Source organism: Salvia miltiorrhiza, chromosome 5 (assembly GCF_028751815.1).
Source record: "Salvia miltiorrhiza cultivar Shanhuang (shh) chromosome 5, IMPLAD_Smil_shh, whole genome shotgun sequence".
Classification (NCBI taxonomy): domain Eukaryota; kingdom Viridiplantae; phylum Streptophyta; class Magnoliopsida; order Lamiales; family Lamiaceae; genus Salvia; species Salvia miltiorrhiza.
In genome coordinates, this window is record NC_080391.1 from 17,720,803 (window position 1) to 17,744,405 (window position 23,603).

General features: G+C 39.2%; 2 protein-coding genes across 3 annotated transcripts; one reads left to right on the forward strand and one right to left on the reverse strand.

Annotated features, from left to right (window-relative positions):
- Positions 1-12,379: 12,379 nt before the first annotated feature.
- Positions 12,380-12,907, forward strand: LOC131025593 (probable membrane-associated kinase regulator 2). The gene has a single exon (XM_057955392.1). The coding sequence runs from the start codon at positions 12,380-12,382 to the stop codon at positions 12,905-12,907; it is 528 nt and encodes a 175-aa protein (XP_057811375.1).
- Positions 12,908-18,403: 5,496 nt separating this feature from the next.
- LOC130986462 (sulfhydryl oxidase 2-like) lies at positions 18,404-23,457 on the reverse strand. Of its 2 annotated transcripts, XM_057909878.1 has the most exons (12): positions 22,874-23,457; positions 21,684-21,708; positions 21,517-21,609; positions 21,144-21,325; positions 20,840-20,909; positions 20,671-20,739; positions 20,511-20,584; positions 20,281-20,419; positions 19,923-19,963; positions 19,384-19,530; positions 18,860-19,306; positions 18,404-18,725 (listed from the first exon to the last, which is right to left on the reverse strand). In XM_057909878.1, exons 1-12 carry the CDS (start codon positions 23,119-23,121, stop codon positions 18,704-18,706), a joined length of 1,557 nt encoding a protein of 518 aa, XP_057765861.1. In that variant the 5' UTR covers positions 23,122-23,457; the 3' UTR covers positions 18,404-18,703. The 2 variants fall into 2 exon arrangements, with proteins under 2 accessions (XP_057765861.1, XP_057765860.1); XM_057909877.1 differs by having other exon boundaries at positions 18,404-19,306; positions 22,874-23,406.
- Between the last annotated feature and the right edge of the window lie 146 nt (positions 23,458-23,603).

Below are 23,603 nucleotides of genomic sequence, written 5' to 3' on the forward strand. Positions count from 1 at the left end.
TCGTGTTCATCAGACCGGAACCTCCTTCTGTCTGGTTTCGGGAAGAAACCTTTGCCGAATTCTAGTTCCTTCTGCGACGAACATTGGTCGCAGATTTTCTCGATCCACTGGCCCGAATGAGCCATGTTGCAGAATTTGCGACGAGTCTCTTTGCTCCCCGCAATCTTGTTGTCCCATATCGTTTGCCTCTTTTTCTCGAAAGATTTTTCGGCAAACTCGGTTGTTGTTCCTGTCATAGTGTTAACCAGGAACACTCCCAGATCAGAACTTTGAAAGAACTTAAACCTGGATTTTATTTTGTCCATCTCTGTGAGACAGACCCAAAGACCCCATGCTCGTCTCGTGGAGATTTGATCCTCCATGAATGTTGAGGCGATTGGGACTTGAAAATCAGGAACTTTGATTCGATTCAATGCTCCTGTATCTGGTCTCCGAAGCTTGATGAAATGGAAAGCTTCATAGACTCCTTTTCCGACAGGTTCTGGTGCTGCGCTGAAGAAGTACAGTTCCAGAACGTCTCCCCGTTTAAGGGACTCGTTGTTCTCCCAGGCTTCAAACACCGTCTTTTGGATCCACTTGGGTAGACCCTTGATTTCGTTGAAGGCTGGAGCAGTGGTATAAACTGAGGCCAAAGCCCCAAACTCATACCATTCCTTGATGTGGTCTGGATTAGCTCCCGGAGTTGTCCAGATCCTAGGGTATTTCCCTGCAACATCAACCCGGCAATTTCCCGGATTAATGCCCTTTCTCGTGATGAGTTTCTCCCATCTGTTTTGATAAATCTGCCAAGAAGGAGAAATATCAATAAAATTAGTATCAACCTTAATTTGGCCAGTCATCGGCCTAAGATTGATCTCTCCCTCTTTTACCCCAGAGGTGGAGGGTTGACATGTTGATTCAGGGAGTGACCCCTTAACAACATCTTTTCCTCGAGCGTCCGGCTGTGAAGCCATTCTCTCAGGACTTGGGCTAGGGGTATTTGAATCCCCTGCTACAGGTAATCCGCCCTGTACGGAAAGCATTGCTTTAGCCCGATTTTCACGGACTGCGCGCAAAAGCGGCTTTTCAGTTGCTTCCTGAAGATTGAACATCTTCATGAAACAGACATCAATTTGGCTAGATACTTTGGCTTCATCAGCCGCCTGTATCTTTCCTGCTTGTTTAGTGTGTAGTACACACTTCTGCCATTCTTGTTGTAGCAGCTCTAGGCTTTCAAAGAGCTGCCCCTGTATTGCCTCGATGGCCTCCGCTTCAGGGAGCTCCATCCCTTGTAAGGAAATCTGCAAGAACATTCTGATCAGATTTCAAAACGACAATATCATAATCATAATATTGACATTCGGCTTGCCATCTAAGCAATCTAGATTTTTCAGGCTTAGATTCCATCTTTTTTGTTAGGAAAGCTTTAACGTTAGTGTTATCTACTTTCAAAACAAATTTCTTAGCAAGTAAGAAAAGCGGCCATTTTTTAAACGCTTTTCGCACTGCAAAGAATTCCTTTTCGTTGATGTGCCATCGCACAGCTTCGTCGTTGGAGAAAAGACCGCTACAGTATCTGCAAGGTTCTTCTCCATAAGGGGTGATCTTTGTAAGCACTGCTGCCCACCAGAAATCACTCGCGTCGGTGTAGAGGACCAAGTCATCCTCGTCTTGTGGTATTGAAAGTTTCGGGAGATTTTTACAAATCTCTTTTAGCTTCTTCATACCCTCCCGATGCTCCTCTTTCCATATGAACGGGACATCTTTCTTCAGTAATGGACTGAAGATTCTCCGGTACTCTGCAAGATTTTTGATAAACATTCCTGCAAAGTTAACAACTCCGAGAAAGCTTTGGAGCTGCTTCTTTTCTTTGAGATCCTCTGGAAATCCCTGGACTTTTTCCACAATATGCTCTTGCAGAATTATCCCAGATTCATCGATCTCGATCCCCAAAAACTCCATTTTCTGGGTGGCTATGACTGCCTTCTTTTCTGACAGTACTAGTCCTTCTTGCTGACAAACATCCGCAAAGATCTCCAGATGCCTGACATGTTCATGAATGTTTTTTGATGCAATAAGGATGTCATCAATGTAAACAAACATAAACGAAGAATAATCTTTGAAAAGATTATCCATCTTTCTTTGGAATATCTGAGGCGCGTTGGCTAACCCCATTGGCATGACATTCCAGACATAATGTCCCTGTGGAGTTGAGAAGGCTGTGAACTTCTTACTCCCTTCCTCCATGCGAATCTGGTAGAAACCTGATTTGCAGTCGAACTTTGAGAATACCCTTGCACTTCTGATGCAGTTGATAAGGTGTTCTCTGCTTGGGATAAAGTATCCGTCAAACTCAAGAATGTCATTAATCCCTTTATAATTAATGACCAATCTTGGCTTTCCTCGCTTGATCTCCCCATGATTCCGAACCAGAAATCCGGGACTGCTATAGGGTGATCTTCCTTCTTCGATCAATTTCAAATCAAGGTGTTCCTTGATTATACTCATCATATCCTGTTGATCACGAGGGTTCATCAGGATAGGTCTGCACCTTACGAACTCATACTCCTTTCCAGTTTTAACTTTCAAGGTCGCTTTGAGCTGGTTCTTGTCCCACCATGCCAAAGGATTCTCATGGTAACACTTCTGAATCCTTCTTTTGACGTCGGCAATGGACACCTGTTCTTCTTCCTTGATATCCTTATGTGATATCAGGGACACTTTGAGGATTTGAGTTTCTTCCTCAGAGAGATTTGGGAATCCCTCAGTTCTGCATTTGAGCAAAACTTCTCCGAATCTCCTTTGATCCTTCATCTGGGGTCGCCGGAGTCTGCCATCATCACCACGCTTGCTGCGGAATTTGATTGGCATTGAACGATGAAAAGCTCCATTGAGCCTTTGCACAATGATTTTGTGATCACAATTTGTTGTGAACACTAGCCTCCTGGCTTCATTGTCCTGTATGTACCTCTTGAAGTTTTGCAGAAAATTATTTCCGAATAATATATCTGCTCCGGTATCATGGAAATAAATTGGTGGAGTCTTGACCTTGTACCAAGGTGTCTGTCCTGCTCCGCCGATCAATATTTCCGTTTGTTTTACTCCCTTTGATAGAAGTAAAATCTTTTTAGAGAAATCCCTTCCCGCAATTCGAGGTAGATCTTCTTCCACTTCTGCTGGAAAGACTCCTCGTTTTGCTGTACAGATTCCTGCTCCTGAATCCACATAAGCAGCAAAATATTCTGCTTTGTATTTCTCATATAACATCCCTACAGAGATGTATATCGAGAATGGACTGGTCATTGGATCATCACTCTTTGGCGTCCAATGGTGATCTCCATTCCTCCTGATTTCCATGACCATGGTTTATATTTGTCAAGGAAATTTCGTCCTAAGATCAGGACATCCGCTTCTTGTCCGGCTTGGCCTTCGGTCTGAATTTCAAAACTTCCAACCTCTAGAGTTCCGATGTATCGGTTGTCGCCTGGATTCGCCAGATAATACAACATACTGCAAGGAAACTGGTTTTCCATGCTTGTTGTATCTATTCTTGTGGAAACCTGTCTCCATCCTTCGGGGCATTTGAATTTGACCCTTATGTCTGAGACTGGTGTTTCCTGGATCGCCCTTCTCTCATAGGAATGCGAGAAACTCCTTGTAATAGGCCCTGAAGTTAGCCTATTTCCTTGGAATGATAGCCTTGGTGCTCCCAGTCTGAGACTCTGAGTATGGCTCAGCACTGGTTTGTCTCCCACATCGATGTCGATTTCCCTGACTTGGGGAATTTCCACTCGGTTTGGGGGGGCTGCTTTGGCAACTTCCTTGAATATTTCTGGAATTTCAATAAATTCTTTTCCCAGAAATAACTCCGTATGATGGGAATTTGATAAGGCATACGAGACTTGATAAGTCAGTGAGTATGGCCTATTTCCATCTGTCATGTACTCCTTCTTTTTGTAGTCCTGATAGAGAGTCAGGGCTCGGCTGAAGGATGAATCCTGTAGATTATAAGCGATCTGTGGGTAGAATTCGGTTATAATCTTTTTGGCATAGAGATTGCCCGAAAAGGCTCCAATAACTGATTCTCTGGCATCTCTGACCCTTTTATCGCAGAGTGCGACATCAATTGGTTGGTCTGTCCCTGGGAAAAGGGAAGATTTGAGTACCAATTGAATTGCTCCAATATGAATCCATTTCATCGTACTTGCGACTTCTGGCTTCATTTTCTTGAGATCCTTCCTAATATCTTCGGCCGGAACCAGCTGGATTTCCACCTGGTTGCTTGTGATCTCAATTGGAAGCGCCGTTTCTTGGCTGGTGACGCCAAAATAGACATGATGCTTCCTCTTGGTTGGAATCAAGCTATTAATAACTCGATTCAATCTTCCATTAGAAAACCCTTGGTAGGTTTGAACCTCTTCGGTTTCCTTCTTGAGTTTTTTCACGAGCTGCTTCACCACTTCTTTTTGTGGAATCAGGAAATGGCTGGTAAATCCATTCTGATCCTCCTTCTGGGTGTGGTGGACCTCGTGCTCTTCTTTAGTCTGACTCGTCTCCGGTTGATCCATCGGTTATCTCCGAATCCTCAGAACTAAAGATCTCTTCTTGCTCATATATACTCTCATCAGAGGATATATCTTCAAACTGATACACGGGTATCAATTTCTGGTAGAAGATAGCGTCTTCGATATTCGGTGTGGATTCGAATCTTCTCATCTCCCTTTTCTCGTTGTCTGGGCAATTGGTTGAAATATGCCCCTTTGCACCACACGTCCAGCAGTTGCAATCCTTGAAGCTTTCATTTGCTTTGGCCTGAGTGCGCCTGAAAGTTTTCCTCGCCGGGATTCTCTTTTGATTTAAGAATCGGTTTCTTGATGGTCCGCTCCGTTGGCCTGACTTGTAGGAGCGTGCCTTCTGTCTGGTCCACATAGTTCTTGGCTTCCAAGAACTTCTTCTGGACTTTCTTTCATAGGGTTGGTACCTATGTTTCTTTCGGCTCCTCTTTTGATACAGCAACTCAGCACCGATCTCTGTTGGAAGATCAATGTTGTCGCACATCAATGGAGATTTCTTGTTGAGTCTCCTCAATTTCTTGAGATTTCTCAGGTCTGCTGCCTTCTGGCACCATTCGGACAGCTTCTTGTGCACGTATGACATCCTTCTTGATGCACTATCAAGTGGATATTCTCCTGGTGACACGTACTCGTTGATGAGCATCTCCCTCCATGGACTCGGGAACTTTGTGAAAAAGAGGTCCTTGGCGGTTTGAGCATCCACTACCCCCATATGAACATATAGGGTATAAAGACGTAGAAATTCATCAAGAGCTTTTGGCTCTAGCACCATTAATCTTAGATTGTAGAGTGCCTGATGATATTTCTTGCGCTTTTCCTCTGCGGATCCTTCGAAAAAACCCATTCCCAAGAAATGGATCTTAATCTGTTTAGTAGCCTCCTTAATGATGTCATAAGGTTTTGTACTAGTAAACAGTTCTTCCCTTGCTGAGATGTCGATTTTATCCCAGTATTGTTTTGCCATTCCTGCCAGACTTGCTTCGAAGATTTTGGCAAACTCCTTTTTATCGTACTCGATTGTGGTGACTACGATATTCAATGATGAAGCCCATTCGTCGATCAGATCCTCCCAATCTTTGAAGCTGGCTTCGTCGATGTTGAGAATCAATCCATAGGGATGGATTGGTTCAAGTGTGGCCTTTCCTACAGGAGTATCCCGCATCTGTGGCCTGCGTCTTCTGGTTCGTTGGAAGTGGCTTGCATCATCTGAAGCCCCACCCCTTTTTGACGAACTTTCCTCTTGGTGCTCGGGTTTGGGCACCTCATCTCCTTGGTTCATCTTTAGATCAACCATGTTGAGGTTAGCAAAGGATTCTGCTAACTCCTGTAGATCTTCTAATCCGATTCTGTCAAGGCTATTCATGATATTTGCCTTTCATGATTCGGATTATATCCTTCGGCTGCAACTCCTTGGGTGTTGCATCAAATATAGGGGAATTCGTCGGGTCGTTGGACCATTGCTTCCGAATTTTCCCGGAACATGGTTTTCGCCTTTCGATTTCCTTCATCCTTTCCTGGATATCACGCAAGAGGGTTAATATTTCCTCTTGTTTAAGTGATATTCTGCTCAGCTCCATCGGTAGATCGTACAGCTTAACGCCATAATATTCCACCGTCTTTTGGATCTCCCGCAAGTTGACGTTGTCGGAAGAGCTTGGCTCGATCTTCTGGTAGCCTGGAAAAGCTACACTCGCCTTGTCTTTTGGTTCCATCAATCGTGTGACTGATGGGCCTCGTCTCTGGTTCGTTCAATCGCCGTTCTGGTGGCGGCGAGTCCCATGAGGTTCTCATGGTAGAATTGGATACTCGTGATGATATCACGAATAATCTCGACATCTTCTCCTCATCATACGTTGGTAACGAGGGCTCGATTGTTCCAGTTGAGTCCGTCTAGTAGACGGGTAATTTCGCTCTCCAAATGTTGGAGAGTGTTCCTGTATGGTACACATCTCGGACACTCGTCCGGATCCATAAACTTTTAATGGAGTCTCCTCCCACACATGGGTTAATCATAAAATAAATTAAAAATAATATAATTCCTCTATAAAAACCCGCTCTGATACCATTTTGAGAAGCGCGGGATCAATTTGAACAATTACCAATTTTAATCATTTTTTGCTTAACAGTACGTGGCGTTGTCTCACAATCCAGACCCAGTTTACCGAAGTAACCTATCGGGCACGAGGAAAGTTTCCAGCCGATATACTAGTCAAGCTTAATTAGGCAAAAGATGGGAGATAAAGAGAAATTAAGTATAAGGGTAGAAATGGTATTTCACTATGAAGTGGGTATTTTTCATAGATGTTTTATATAGGTGGGTAGATTTGATAGATGTATTATAAAAGTGGGTATTAAAAACCATTTGCCCTTTATTGCTCATAGCTAGTTATTTATAAATAGGGTTAATTGCCGGAAAATATACGAATTTTCATCGAATTTGCATTTTACACATAATCTTAAAAAATAGCTCCATAATACATTATATTTTGATTTAAATTGAAATGTGCACATGCATTGACCAATGACCATTACATAAATTCTAGGTGACGTGTCTCCCGGAATTTGCAGACGTCGACGCACCGACGGTCATGTAAAACGACGTCGTTTTGTCAAGAATTTTATTAATTAAAAAAAAAACATTATCGTTTCGTGCCGGACACCCCATTGATCTCCTTTGTCGCCTTCTTCGCTAAGACAGACCAGCAAGGGCTCGGGCGTCGTCGGATCTCAAGCAGCGTCGTCGGGCTGCTGCATACACAGGGCTGTCCGGTGTTGCAGACGTTGTCGGCGGCGATTTTCTCACGGCGTCAGAGCGGGGCTGCTTCGGTGGCCTCGGATGCTCGATGGTCGGAAAAGGAAGTTCATGGCGGCGGGGCTCTAATATTAAAGGTCGACGGAGGAGATTTGCAGCGAAATTAGAGGTCGCGGTTGTTTTCATCTCACTTTTGTCCAGCGATGTTTTCATTGTGGAGGCGGTTCGCCAGAGGTCGACGAAGGTGATCGCTGGGGATGTTAGGAGGTGGCTGCGCGGGTATGGCGGAGGTCAGTGCGGGCGCGGCGGAGTTCAAAGACGGTGGTGCAACGCTAGCTAAACCCTCGGCGCCGCACTTGTGTTGTAAAAATCCTAGCGGGTCAGACAAGAGGCGCGGGTTGGGCCAACGTTTTTGGGTCATTTATTTGAGCTTTCGCCGCTATGTTAAAAATGCCAGGCGTACTGCCACATAATTTTAATAATAGTCCACGTCATTGTCGATCAGCATTCATTATAATTGGAGTTCTCGCCGTGTGCAAATTTCAATTAACCAAAAGTTCATGTATTATGGAACTAATTTTAAAGGTTATGTGCAAAAAGCAAATTCGGGCAAAGTTCGTGTATTTTGCGGCCATTAACCCTTTAAATATATTAATATATTATAATTTCATCCGTGCACAAAGAGTGTGTGGTGGAGTGGATCGACACGAGTTTTAATAAAAAAGTTAAAAGATACTCCCTCCGTCCCGCCCAAGATGCTACATATTCCTTTTCGGGCCGTCCCAACGAAGATGCTACATTTCTATATTTGGCAAAAATAAAAAATTTTAAACACTTAATTAACATTAATTATGTATTTCTTTATTACCTTCTCTCTCCTACTTTATCACTTTATTACATTATCTCTCTTACTTTATCACTTTATTATTACACACTTAAAACATTAATCTACAACTCCTTAAATCCCGTGCCGAAAAGCAAATGTAGCATCTTGGCCGGGATGGAGGGAGTATGATTTTAGTGTTAAATGATAGTATTGGGCCCACCAAATTGTAAAAATAAAGGGTGTGTATTTTATAAATATTGAGTGTGAATGAGGTTTAAAGTATAAAAGAAGTTCCTAAAAAAGAAAACACATAATCTTTATGTACGGACGAAAATAATAATAAATACACAGTTCTTGTGGAAGAAGAGAGTAATATATTAATATAATATATTAGTCTTGTGATATACTTCAATAGTTAAATTTCGTATTCTATAATAATACGATGCATTAATCATATAATAACATACTACGGTTTGTATAAGTGTTATACTATATTTATTGCTCATTATAGATTATGGAATTCGGAGAGGAGTTTAATGCTTGGATCTCACACGAATAATAATTTAAAATATTAACATGCAATATTCATGCTTTTGAATATAGATTTTGATAGCTTCGATATAGACAACGAACTGACGAGGCGGCAATATTTTTGCCTTTTAATGTACACTAGTACGACTGATAATGGCCTCCACTTCCGCTCTCCAGCCCTCGCGCTCGCCCTCTCCCCGAGATTCTTGGTCTTCCTCCCCCAGCTTCAGGGTCTTGAAAACCTTCATTCCCCCTCCGTCTCGCATGGTTCTCAGGCTACTCCGAGTCCCTCTGGGCCTAAGAAGAGAACTAAAAAAACGCCCCAGCCCCCAAAACCTGTTCCCGAATCTCGCCTTAGCTTCGCGGTGATGGAAAAGATGAGGAGCAAGTGTCGTTGCCCTGAAGGCTTAAGATTCGAGGCCTTCTCTAAAGCCTCGAAACCCCCAAAACCATCCGTGCGATGCACGACAAACATCGAAATTAATGACATGTTTAAATAAATAAATTTAAATATTAAATAAAATTAAAATATAAATAAATGCAAACTATATTTTAAAAATAAAATAAAATAATCAACATCAATTACTAAATAAAAACGTAAATTTTCAACTTTGTATAAAGTGTAATGATAATTATAGTTATTGAATAACTTTAAATTATTTTATAATAAAAATTAACATTGCATATTATTATTATAGAGTATTACACGTCATAGTAAATAAATAAGTATCTTCATACACAAATATAAATTAAAAAAGTTGTAAAATTTTAACGAAGCGAGAGAAAATAAAATATTTTAAAAATTTCATAACTTATTCGTTTTATATTTATTGTTGATGAATTTTTTTTTACCATATTAAAGATCTTGTCACAAATTTAAATTTAAGATGCAAATTGAATATTTTTTTCATAAATAAAATTTGATTATTTTTAGAATAGAATTAAAATTATGCTAAAAAATAAGAGAAAAATAGTGGAAGAAGAGAGAGAAAAAAATGGAGGGAAAAAACTCTTTTTTTATATTTTTATATAGATTTTGATCATTTTGATATGGACAATGAACTAGCAAATTTAATAGCGGAGGCAACGCGGAACAAACTCACTAAAACATGAGCAATTTTCGATCCACTTGTAGGAAGGGGCGAAAAATTTGTAGCTCACTTGGGTGAGAGTTAAAGTATTCACAGTAGTTGAGTAAGCTCCTTACTCAATAGAGTGCGGGATCACATATGAGTAAGGAGTCCACAGTGGGATGTGTTGGGAAATAGAAGAAATATCATATCCCAGTTTTGATGATCGCAAAACCCTTAGTTTTCTTTTCCTAGACTAGCCTATGTATTTGAACTCAACTGTTAGAGTTCAATCTTTTAGCTAGACTGAAGGTTACAGGTAACTGAAGCTTCTCCTTGTCGAAGACCGAAGAAACTGAAGACTTACAAGATCAAAGCCTGACTGAAGATAGAACAACTGAAGGAAGTCACTGGTGATACGAAAGACATCGTGAACTGAGATGTTCAGTTAAATTGGAAGACAATTTAACTGAAGACAACGACTGCTCAAGCGAAGGACAAAAGCTCTAACTGATTCTTCAGTTAAACTTAAGATCTCACTTACGAACACGTGTAAACAACGAAGCTTTGACTTGAATTTATCAGTCAACATTCTTCATCAGACTGAAATGCTGGCGCCCGCATTAAATGCTCCTGCAACAACATTAAATGTACCAGATATGAAGATCGTCCTTTCCAGTACACCAACTTTCCTTTTTCGTGCTAAAGTAAGCACCATGCTCCAAGGACAAAAATGATTCAAACCTTCAACCAATCAGGAGCTAAGAAGATTGAAGCCTCAGCCCAAAGCACAGAATGTCTCACAACGGCTGAAATCCTGAAGACCATCTCTCTCCAACGGATATATTCGGGACTTCACCTATAAATAGAGCTCGATGATCACCTTCAATCTTCACCGATTCAAAGACATACGCTGAAGCTCTGTCAAAATTACAAGCTAGCCTTAACTTAGACAAAATTTTGAATCGAAGAAGAGAGTACTCAAACGTTGTAAAATTAGTTTTAACTGATTACCTAAACTCTCTTAGAAATCTAGGCAACCCCTGTCTTATCCTAAGCCTAGAATCGATTACTTGAGAGTCTGTTCTCAGTAATCTTAGTTGGTAGATTTCGAACCCCTTTTCAACCGAGCAAAAAGAGTGTTTGAGTAGAGAGGAGTTCAAACCAGGGTTCTGACTCCAAAGATCTTAGCCAAGCACTACAAAGGCATTTGTGTGTCTTAGCGTGCTAAGAGCGAGCGAGAAATCCAACCCAGTGTGTTGGTACTGAAAATTTGATTTTCAATTGTAAGGTTTGTTGTGCACCTGTAAGCATTAGCCCGGAGTGTTTGTTAGACTAATCATCTGGCCGTGGACGTAGGAATCTATTTTTCGAACCACGTAAAAATCCTTGTGTTATTTATCTGCTTTCCGTTATTCCTTATCTGCGCTAAACTTGTTTTACAACTAAACTGGCTTAACTGAAAAGTGTAACTAAGGATTTCGTTAAGTGACAAACTCTTTCTAAAGACTATTTGGATTAAGTTTAAATTTTCGCTGCTGAGTTATTAGTCTAACTGGTCAATCATTTGACAATCAGTAAGATTAGTAACTCTACTCTGTAATTCTAAACTGAAGCCTTACGTGGATATCAGTTAAAGCTCTGTGCTTGACTGAGATCAAAATACTGAAGTTACCTCAGTATCAGTCTACAACCGCTTTACAACTGAAGTTTGGTTTGTGAGTTTTCTCGATCCGCAAAAATAGCCTACAGGTGTATTCTCCCACCCTCATACACTAATCAATCAACCCTCCGGGACCCAACAATTAGTATCAGAGCAGGTTGTTCGCAAGAACAAACTGCTTTGACCCGGTTCTACTGAACTAGATCCTTTTAAAGAGGATTTTTGAAATTTTCAAATTTTTCTTTCTCCAACGTGCTAAGTGCTTCTTATCTGTCTTTTTCTTCTCCTATTATGGATACTGACCCTTGCAGTCCATCAACACCTCCAATTTTCTCCGATGGGGACGAAGACAGAAGTTGGGTCAAGAAGAACATCTACAAATTGAAGAACCCTCATCTTCAAATAGAAGACCAGTCATCAACAGAGAAAACTCACCTCAACGGATGGTGAAACGGATTCAGGATCCTGAGGAAAATGCTGTCTACAATCAAGGATCCATTCAATGACTTATTTAAGAACTCTTCTATTTTTAGGCTTGGTGAGCTCAATTAAGAACTCTTCTTCTTCTTTTTTTGAAAAAAGCTAATTTAAGAATTCTTAGAAAAATTAGGAACGAATCTCCTAATGAATTTTACTTATCTTAATTTGAATCTAATTTAAATTAAATCAACTAAGATTAATTTATTTTATTAAAAAATTAATATTGCATTACTCGTCATGATTTATATTATAAATAGACTAATTATAAATATGTCCACCCCTGAAGTGGAGGCCCCTAGAGCGTATACCCTTCATTCTCGACCTTGACATAAATATATCCCCAAAGTCCATAAAAGGGGTGCATTTAAACCCAGCGAGAAAACGGCCGTTTCTCGCCGTTAACCTCTTTTTTTTAATTCTAGATTTCGCCCCTTTCACCTTTTGCGGCCACCACTCCATAGCTCTCTTCTCTTTCAAAATTTCTGATTCTCTTTCCCCAATTCCATGGAAGCGCTTGGTCTTCTGAAATTCTGGAGAAGTGTTGCTGCCCGAGCTGAGACGAAGGCGAGTCCGTTGAATCAGCTCTCCAAATCGTCGAAACTCGACCGGAGCAACCGTTTTTCCGTCAATTGCAGAGTGGCGGACGCGCCGCCTGTGCCGGTTTTCACCAGAGATAACAATCTGAAAAGCAAAATGATGAAAGAAAACTTCGATTATGAGACCACTTCCGACGTCAGGTCGACGGAGAAATTCGTACCCAAGTATCTGAAATTGATTAAGCTGTTCTACGTGAAAGTCTCGAATACGGTGAAATCGACCGATTCCGTAACTCCGGCGTCCTCTCCGGTGACCGCGCCAGTGAACTTATCTCTGAGGAAATTTTTCAAGGGGAGCAGGATCGGAAGCTTTAAGATTGTGACACGGAATTTGGGTAAGAGTCGTTCCGCATCGTCAGTGGCGACGGTAGGGGTTGTGTCGTTGTCGATACGCCGGAGAGACGATTCCTTGCTGGAACAGAACGATGGAATCTAAGGCGCCATTCAGTTTGGCGACTAGATCGCCTTCGAAGATCGAGAATCAGCAAGAAAAGATGAAAGAGGCGAAATCCAGAATTTAAAAAAAATAAAAAAAATTAAGTTAATGGCGAGAAACGACCGTTTTCATGCTGAGTTTAAATACACTATTTTTATGGACTCTGGGGGTGTATTTGGGCCAAGGTCGAGAATGGGGGGTATACGTTTTAGGGGCCTCCACTTCAGTGGTGGATCTGTACCTTAACCCTTTAGTTAATCTGTTATTCAACAATATAATTGCTCTAACTAGGGGTGAGCAAAATTGGTTCGGAACCGAATAATCAAATCGAACCGAACTATTGGTATTTGATCAATTTTGAGTTGATTTTGAATTGAGATCGATTTTTATTTTAGAAAAAAATAAAAAAAAATAGTCGGTTCTGTTTTGTATTTAAAACAATCGGAAGAAATGAAATAGTGTTGGGTCCCGGAGGATCACTGAACAGGTGTATAGGGGGGAGAATACACCTGTAGACTATTTTTCAAAATCCTTTTGTAAATAACTAAAGAAGTATCAACTGATACTGAAAGAGATTGACTAAAGTCAACAGTTAAAGAAATCTTCAGTTAAAAAGGAGGTTGTAGACTGATACTGAAGTAACTTCAGTATTTTGATTTCAGTTATGCTTGTGGCTTTAACTGATATCCACGTAAGGCTTCAGTCTAGATTTGAAAACAGAGAAGTGTTATAAATCTTACTGATTATCCGAAAATTTATCAGTTAGACTAATAACACAAGCTGCAGAAAATTAAACTTAGGAAATAGCCTTTGCAATTAACACGCTGTCAAATAAAGTTTCACTTTGCAATTAATCAGTTTTAGTTAAGAAAACGTTTGTGCACAGACAAGAATGTAAACACTGAAAGCGATAAACAACAAAGAATTTTTACGTAGTTCGGAACAAGTTCCTACGTCCACGGTCAGTTAAACACGCTGACAATCACTCTGGGCTTGCACTTACGGGTGCACATCCAACCTTCAACTGAAACAAGGTTTCAGTGCCAATACACTAGATTGGACTTCTCGTCTCCTTCTTAACTCGCATTTGCAATGACTACACTTCGTCTTGCGTGCGGGGGCTAAGAACTCTTGAGTTCAAACCACTGTCTTGAACTCTCTCAAACTCTCTTTTCGCTCAGTTGAAAAAGAGTTCGAATTACCAACTAGATTACAGATAATAGGCTCTCTGTAATCGGGAACTTAGGCTTTGGATATTACAAAGAAGGTGCCTAAGAAACTAAGAGAATGTTTATAATCAATGAACTGATTTGGGCTTTGAGTATTCTCTTCTTCGATTCAAACTTTGAATGCAGTGAAAGGCTGAGTTGCAATTTCGGCAGAGGTTCAACTTTGTACATTTGAATCGGTGAAGATTGTGATGTTCCTCGAGCTCTATATATAGGCGAAGTCTTGAATAGATCCGTTGGCAAGATGGTCTTCAAGAATTCGTCCGTTGCTAGAGAAATTTGAATTTGCTGAGGCTTCAATCTTCGAGGTTCCTAATTTGGTGAAGAGCGGCATCTCAGGTACAGAAGTAAGACACCTCTGAAAAGTTTGCACCAAAAATGAATGATCTGCAGAGAATGACGATCTTCAAAATCTCTGCATTTAATGCGGCTGTACTTGAGTGTACGTGACTTCCATTTAACTTAAAACATTCCGTCCGAGGAAGAATGTCAACTGATACTTGACTTGAGTATCAGTCCGCTAAATTCACGTGGCCAACATTAGTTAATCAGTCATAATTGATTCTTCAGTGAGATCCTCGTCCAGTCAATACATCATTATTTGACTTGGTCTTTTCACATGTTATCTTCAGTCGAGTAAACTTCAGTTTTCAGTTCTTCGGTCTTCAGTCTTCAGGACAACAGTCTTAACTAGAAAAAGCATAAACTCTAACACTTGAGTTCGAAAATTTCTAGTCTATTAAAAGAAATTCTAAGAGTTTTGGTATCATCAAAACTAGGGTTAGGATATTTCATTAAGTTCCCAACAAACAGACCGAAATTTCTTTTGTTTAATAATTAATATTTTTTATTATATGTATTATTCTAAAAGCATAGCCTATCATTGCTCTCAATATTACTTCATGATTCAGCACATGCGCTGCATCTCAACTCACATTTCCAAATTTCAATTTACATTCAATTTATTTGTAATTTTAATACAAAAACATTAATTTTTTGTTTCTCTATTTAGGTTTATGGTTATACTTTAGATTGTTTTTAGTTGATGTATTTATTGTTATAACTTATACTTTAGACTATTTTTAATTTGATTATTTCAGGAGATGGTGAGTTTTGATTTGATTTTAGTGGTTATGGCAAAAAAGTATACAAATTTTGGAAAAAAATTATAATTTTCACGTGACTTTCAATCAAGTTAAAAAATATATGAATTTATATTTTTATTGCAATTTTCACCTAAGTTTGACTTTCAGCGAAATTAGAGCTTAGTGTGCATATGAAAATTATTTTTAGCGCTTAAATTGTCAAGATCTACGGTTGATGCTTCACCTTGATTGAAAATTGCAGCACCCGAGTTCAATCTCATGAGGGATAATTTTTTTCCGAGTGCAATCAATTTTACTGTGAATGCAGTAGCTTTATGCATTTGGTACGACGTTCTCAAATTCACACGATTAAATATAATTTAAATATAAGGTCAGGATCAAGTATATCCTAGTCCTCTCATGATATTGCAGATTCCCTTATCGATGCATAACTCTCAACACAAAAATACACAATGTTAAACACGAAATTGCATATATGAATTCTTAGAGCACCCACACCGGTCGACTCATCGGGGAGAAGGGGGCTCGAGTCGTTTTTACGATGAGTAGACCGATGTAGGTGACAGGCGACTCGAGTTCGACTCATCTTGATAAACTCGGTTCATCGGGTGGAAATGTAGGGCGTGTGCAACAGAATAAAAAAAATCGAATTTTAATGTGTAAACAGCCGAAAACGGCTAGTTTTTCAAAAAAATCTTTTTTTTCCTTTTTTTTCTTTTACTAGCAGAAAGAACGTATGTTGTACGTGTAATTAATGTTATTTTAATTGATAATCTATTATTTAAAAAAATCTATTAATTCATTATTTTTATTAGATAATTTATTGGATGGATATAATTTTTCATAAGCCTTATCAATAGCTATGGATATAAAGTATTTTTTTTTATAGATTTGGGTGAAAAATAAATGTATATCAAAATAGATTTATATTTTATAAATATAATAATAAATATATTACAGGGGTAAAATAGGCAATCTACAAGTTGTGCCTTAGATTGCCTTAGGCTCTTTTTCTATTAGTACAGATTTATACACTCATTTCTTCTTCATTTTTCACCATTCATTCATCCAATTCACTATTTCTTCTTCATTTTTTCTCTATCACAAGATGACTTCGTGGTTCGATGATACTTCGTTTTCTTCGTCCGACAGGGAGACGAAAAAAATCGTGGACATCATTGTAACAGCCCGGCTCCAGACTTGACGGCTATGTTGCATAGGTACGGAGGTGCACATGCGGGGGCGATATGATACGAGTACGAGGATACATGTTTTTAAAAATTATAGGGTGCGATTCGGCAATGATACATCTAATTATTAAAATTTTATGATATGTAATGCTTATAAAATATATACAATTTAAATTTTCTTAAATTAATTATATGTAATTTACATTTTATTTTACCCAAAAGTTAAGCATTTTCAATTATATAAGTTAATTGAGCAACAATATAACAATTCAAATATTATTAGTCCAATATATAAGTCATAACTGAAAATAAAATTATCAAAATAACCTTGTGTTGGCCTTTCGTGCACAAGATACGTGAATTTCGCCTATGGAATTTGCAAATCCGTTTTATTTTTATAAATTGTTTTAAAAGATACGCCACGTGGCGAATCCGACAAGAATCCGAGAGAATCGCACCCTAAAAAAATCCGATTCACCGTACATGCTAATTTTTGAAGAATCCGTGCATCATAGCTTGGCGGCTGTCCCCACAGACCAATAGAGTCTTTTCTAGCGTGTTTTATCCTCACTCGCACACTTCCTGATAAATTTCCCAAGGGGTCACCCATCCTAGAATTGCTCCAAGCCAAGCACGCTTAACCTTGAAGTTTCTTCCATGTGAGCACCAGAAAAGAATATGCACCTTGTCCATATGAGTAACCTAATCAAATCCTTTAAGGTCTCTTCGAATATGCAGTCTCATACCTACATATTCTCATAATCCCTCTCGTTCGAGTGTATTCCAGTTCATCATTGCGCCCCTCCACTTGGAAGTCTTAATCGGAGCCACTCCTTATCTGTGTCTCTTTTGCACTGACGATCACTCCGCACTTCGTCCCCGGGCGTCACAATCATCATCCAATCGTGAGAAGAAATGTTGGCTCAATGTGTCACTCCCCAACCCCAACGACGAGTTATCTCATCTAGGGCCTTTGTTTATCGTGATCGGATGCAGAATGAGCTGTTCTTGCGCATCGTCGATGGTGTGCAAGGTGTACATGGTTACTCCTGGATGGCCCATGATGCTGCGGGCCGGGATTCCGTCACGCCGTTGCAGAAGTGCACGGTGGCTATCCTACAACTAGACACCGGAGCTTCTGCACATACTTTTGATGAGTATCTGAAGATTGCTGACACGACGGGGCAGTTATGCCTGAAAAAGTTTTGCAAAGTTGTCATTTGAGCATACGGTGCTGAGTATCTTCGACGCCCTACACCGGCGAACGTCCAACGGCCGCTTCAGATGCACAAGGAGCGGCACGAATTTTCGGGGATGCTCGGGAGTCTTGATTGTATGCATTGGGCGTGGAAGAATTGCTCAAACGCCACAGACTTCGACATGTAGAAGAATTCAAGATTATGCGGTGTCATCTAAGGTAAGACGAAAGTAAGAGAACTACGTGAGCTTTGATTCCTTCGGGATACGTTGGCAACTTAATTATAACTTAAATGTTATAATTAAGCTCAATCTATTTCCTCTTTTTTTTTCCCCCAATTACAAGTTGTAATATAAGCTGCCTCAATTTTATTTTAGCATCCTTAAGTTGTAAATTGTATTTGTAAGGATTGTAACTTTGAAATAAAATAATTATGCAATTTATATTTAACTTATTGTATCTTTTATTTTATTATTATATATTTCATTAAATTTTATACAAAAATACATAAAACAATACAAACAATTAAAATAAAAATTAAAAAAATAAAGAATTAAATAAATAAATCGGACGGTTCGAATCATGACCGTCGATTCAAAATCGAAACCGGAACCGCTGGTTCACGGTTCGTCAACGTTCCTACTGGTTCGGTTCCGATTCTGGATTCTGAAACCGTGGAATCGGCGGTTTATTTCGGTTCAAATCGGAAACCGGACCGTGGGCACCTCTATCATTTCACTTCCCCAAATCAAAAGAAGTACGGCCATAACAAGTGGTAGAAAAGCCAAATCAAGTATAATTTCCAAGAGTATCTAAAAGTTAGATACCAAAATATTACACTGTAAACATTGAAACGTTCTTTGCAATATGCTTAAACATTATAGCAGTATATACTAATTCCCTACAAATCTCTCCAATCTCCATATTGATACAAGCAAAATCTGCACACTCCAATCAGGAAACTAAGCCTGAGAAGAAGAAAGGCAAGCTCTCTCTGTCTTCGTCGCTGCGCCTTGATAATCGTGTATAAACTGTATCCATTTCTCATCAGTGTATAGATTCAGTTAGGTATATCAGTTCCAGCTTCTCCTTGGCCTGAAACATTTGTGTAAAAGAATAGGTGAGAACACCAAACTCCCCACAGTTACAAACACCCTTTTCCCCTCTTTTTTCTTTAGATTTTTATCATATTCAGTCATATATTCTTTAAAGAGTGTAGGTATTTATACTTCCGACTCTTCTGATGTTGACGCCAGTAGCAGGCGAGAGCTCCGAATGCACAGCTGGCAACAGCGATGGCCAATGCAGCCCCGAGAGGAACAACGAGGGCGTTCACTGAGGTCGAAGCTGTCAAATCCTCGGCTAGCAACCCATCTGACCGCTTCTCCACAAGAAGTTCCTTTTCCTTGTATAAAGTTACGAGTGCCTTCCCATAATAGCCTTTTAAAAACTTGTACACCTCATCGTGATCCCACTCGACCTTATTACTGTCTTTTCCACTCTTACTTGCATAGCAAGAGGGGCAGAGCTGTCTTGGAGGCCACATGATTTTCGGAAATTCAGGATCACCAGTTCCAAGAGAGGCCTCTTCCTTCATGAGTCGCTCGTTAACTTTGTTGTGTGTACTCCATAGCCAGAGGGCGAAGTCACGGGATTTCTTGAAAGGGCTAGAAACACTACAGGTTTGATAGATATTTTAGTTGAATGACTTTTTGTTAAAGATATTGTAAGGTAAACAAATTAGATTGATTACCTTGAACACATGCTGTAAAAATGTTGCCTACACTCCTCACAGACGAAGAAATTATGTACGAAATCACAAATGGAAGAGAATGCCAACTCGCTTTCTCCATCATCAACTCTTACAGAGAGTGAGTGCAATAAAACCCACAACCCACAACTGCAAAAAAAACAAAGAATCAGTAGATTATCATATATGTATCGGAAGCGGGTTAGAGATTTTAACTATGTTTCCTAGGACTTTAAGCAAATATGGCTCAATAAATTAAAGAATGTAGTTAACATCCAGTTGCTGGATGCGTTGCAGCTTTAAAATCTCTGTTCTGGTCATATTTAGCAGTTAAAAAGATAGAATCATCAGCATCTCCAGACTCCAATCATCAAATAATATAAAAATCTCTCTATACCATTGTGGGATAAAAAGGAAAAAAGAAAAAAAAAAGTTTAAATAATGGTTGCCAATTGAATGGCACTGTTGTCACCACTTTGGGATCTTAAATACATGGATGTGCAATTTGTAGTATACATAATCGGAATAATGAATGGGCTTACCTAAAACCTCTGGTCTCATTCTTGCTTCCCCGACAAAACATCTACAGATAATTAATTGCCACATTCAGAAAATTACTAAATGATAAATGGAAAGATGATAAGGAAATTTATGTTTTACAGAGAACCAAAATGGAGTTCTGGACTACAATATCTCGGAATATGGCATCCTTCGTGTAGGTTTATAAATGCCTTCCCAAGACATCAATAATACTTAAGTTGGAATCCGCCTACTTAACTATGCTTAAACCAAACATCGGAAGTGATTTTTGCTTCAAAGCAGGGTGAAAATGTTAAAAATCTATGTTCAGCTTAAGACCAGATAGCTAATGAACAACATTTTTTTCAAAACAAAACCTACCCAGTATCCACGAGGTACATCTTTTCCACATATGTCATAACGCCTGGGTTCTCCCTTATTGACACCACTTTCTGTTTCCTTCTTGTGGACCGATATATTATCAAAATCAACAAGTATTTCGGCAGTTCCCTTCCGGCATCTAGCAAGAATATTCAACACTATGTTAGAAACAAAGAAGCACATTATCAACAAAGGTAAAGACATAAGAAAACAAAGGGATAGATGCTGACCTTCTAGATGGGTGATGGACCACCAAAAGTTGAAAGAACATCACAAGCGATACTCGATTCTCTGACTTGATCATCTAATACATGATTTTTGTTAAACACTAGAACTGAAAATAAAAAATAAAATGATAAGATAAAATGAATGCACACCATAGGTTATCACCTTGTGGTCTAAAATGATGTTAAAAGCAGTTGACGTTGCCTCCTCAATATCATAAATAGCACGTGCAATCTTTCTCCAAAAGAACATAAAGTAAGTCAGAAACAACCATAAAGTTGGAAATAACTTTTTATCAATATAGTTAAGCGTTCAGGAGATGTTCTAAAAGCACCTGTCCAGTGTCTGAAGAATTTTTCTGAAGTTGATCATTCTCATATTTCTGGTCATCCAATTGATATAAGCTGTAACGTAAACATATATTAGGCCCCTAATAGATGCCCTTATTGTCAAATACAGGAAAGTTCATACAAGTCTTTCTAGCAGTGAAAAGGAACCAGATTCAACATATGTGCATTGTTTGACTACCCAAGCATATTTCATGATCCAAAGTTTCAAACACCAGTACTTAACAAACAAATAAATGGGTACCACTCGATTCAAAAAGTTACTCGTTAACATGAAGAGAGGTTTTATACCTGCTCAATTGCTTATTAATCCAACTTAGCAGGCGCTCAGCTGTTCGTCCATCTAAAATAGAGAGAATTTCACCCTTCCCTTGGTTTGGGTCAAAGCTTCCATGCACAAACTTAGAAGGTGGTCCCCAAAGAAGTGTAGGGTAGTGCGCAACAGAGAACTTATCACAAAGATTGGTATTTATCTGTACTGCCAAGCAAGTAAATTGGAGAAACAATCAAGAACATATAATCTGACAAATATCTGCTCAACATTAGTGTGTCGAGTGTCAACCAAACAAAATCAAAAGCTAAACCTATTTCTTTATTTCTAAACTGTTTCACAAACATCTGAGCTCTTAATTCATGAAAACGTTGAGAAGCACAGCATTAGAACCTTTTGGGCACAATCGACTCGGGTCAACAATATGATTCCCGGGTGGGCAGCATCTGCTCCATTAAAAATCTTTGCAACCTTCTCATACTGGGGCTGCACAAATTCTAAATTATGTTACCAACCACTACTAGCATGTTAAAGAACAACACATCCAAAGCCCAACATACCTTGTAATTTCTACAAGCTGGGCACCTGCAAAACAGATAGGCAGTAAGCACATTATGATTGTAAACTTATGTAAACTCTTCTTTTCAATGATTTAAATGAATACCTTCACAAACATGTACCACACACACACCATGCAGCAGATACATGTGTTCGTAAAAACAAACATAAACACACCATACTTCTTTATTATTCACAACAGAAATTTCACAAATTCAAATTTGGTAATCAGTATTCTCAGTCAAGCACAGCTTCACAAGAAGAACAAGAAAAGGCAGCCATGTGCATTTTTCTTTCTTTAAACTTATAGATTTATAACCTGATGAATATTACAAGCTCCATCAGACAAATACAGCAAAAACGTCTTCCATACTAAACTTTAGAGTTAACTAGAGCAATGCCTCTCTCACAACTTGAAAACAGGTTTTTCAAGATAACTAGAAGAATATTACTGTAAATGAGGCACAAACTTCATTGTCCGTACAAAAATGACATTCTATAAACTGCAAGTACTATTTTCTTATTTAGCAGCTTGAAAAACAGGCCTTTTCGGAATAACTAGAACTTAATTTTCGCAGGAAGCATTGCATCACCTGGGAGCACTATAATGAGATAGAAACTTCAATGACCATACAAAAATGGCATTCTATCAACTGGCCTGTACTGCTGACTTGCTATTCAGACAGTTGGTCGTTATGAAAAATAAGCAAAATCCAACTCCCTAAAACAGTTCCGTACCCAAAGCTGTTATAAGTTAAAAGCAAAGGAAAGCAAAAAATCTTTTCAAATTTGTTAAGCATATGAAGGCAGAATTTCTAGCAATATCGATGCTCCGGTGTTCTCTGGTTTCTTAGCTGTATTTATATTCATAAATACGTGTGATCCAACCATGTCAGTAACTATTTAGCTGAAAAAAAAACATCTTTGTTCTCCACCTAAACCTTCAAAATTGATTACCCTTGTTTGATTCTGTCAGCACAGTGACACTTCAAAATTAAATTTATTTCCCTCCACAAATCACAGTTATCTCAATCGCCATAAACTTCACCGAACCCAATCGTCAACTTAAACATTCAATCCCAATAAACACAAAAGTAATTCACACAATAAAGAAAGCATCTTTCCGCGAAAACCGAAAAGAAGAAGAGAAAGACCGAAACTTGTAGAAAAGAAAAGTAATTGAGCAACGAACCAGTGAGCGAAAAATTCTACAATAGCATAAGTAGCGGGGGTTTCGCTGAGCACGGAATCGAAGTTCGTGGCGTTCAATTCCACCGCGTAATCAGGTTTTTCAGATTTATCGCCGTCGATAGATCGCAGCAGCGAACGAGATCCAGCTGCAAACGGCGCTGGAACCGAAATCGCCGGCGGCAGAGACGCTACGTTGGTATATAAAAACAGCGTTTGGATTAACAGAGTGATAGTGGCTACAGAAGACATGGATCAATGCCGATGTATATAGATACAAATGTGTATGTATATATTTCGCAGAGGTTCACGAGATTGGGGGCGTTACGGTGCCGTTTGGATAGCCGGCGATCGCCGCTTTGGCGATGGCGAAGGCGAAGGGAAGGGTGCGCACTGCACCTACCGAGTTGAAAATTTTGGGACTTCAAAGAGGAACGTCACTGACTCCATTGGTACACCAGCTTTCTGCTTTATGATGTTTCTCGTGGTGCCCTGGGCTTTAATGGTTGTACGTTTAATTAGATATATGACAATTAATGCTAGTATTAGTTATTTCACACAATTAATTATGGCTTTAAAAACAATACTGTTTCGTTATTAGTGGACTTTTTTATTTAATCGCCTTGATAACTGCTCGGTGCGACCAATTTTTACTATTTTCTACAAGTGATTATCTTAAATTAGTTTTTTTTAATCAAATAGTGGACTTCCTTGTTTATGGATTAGTACAATAA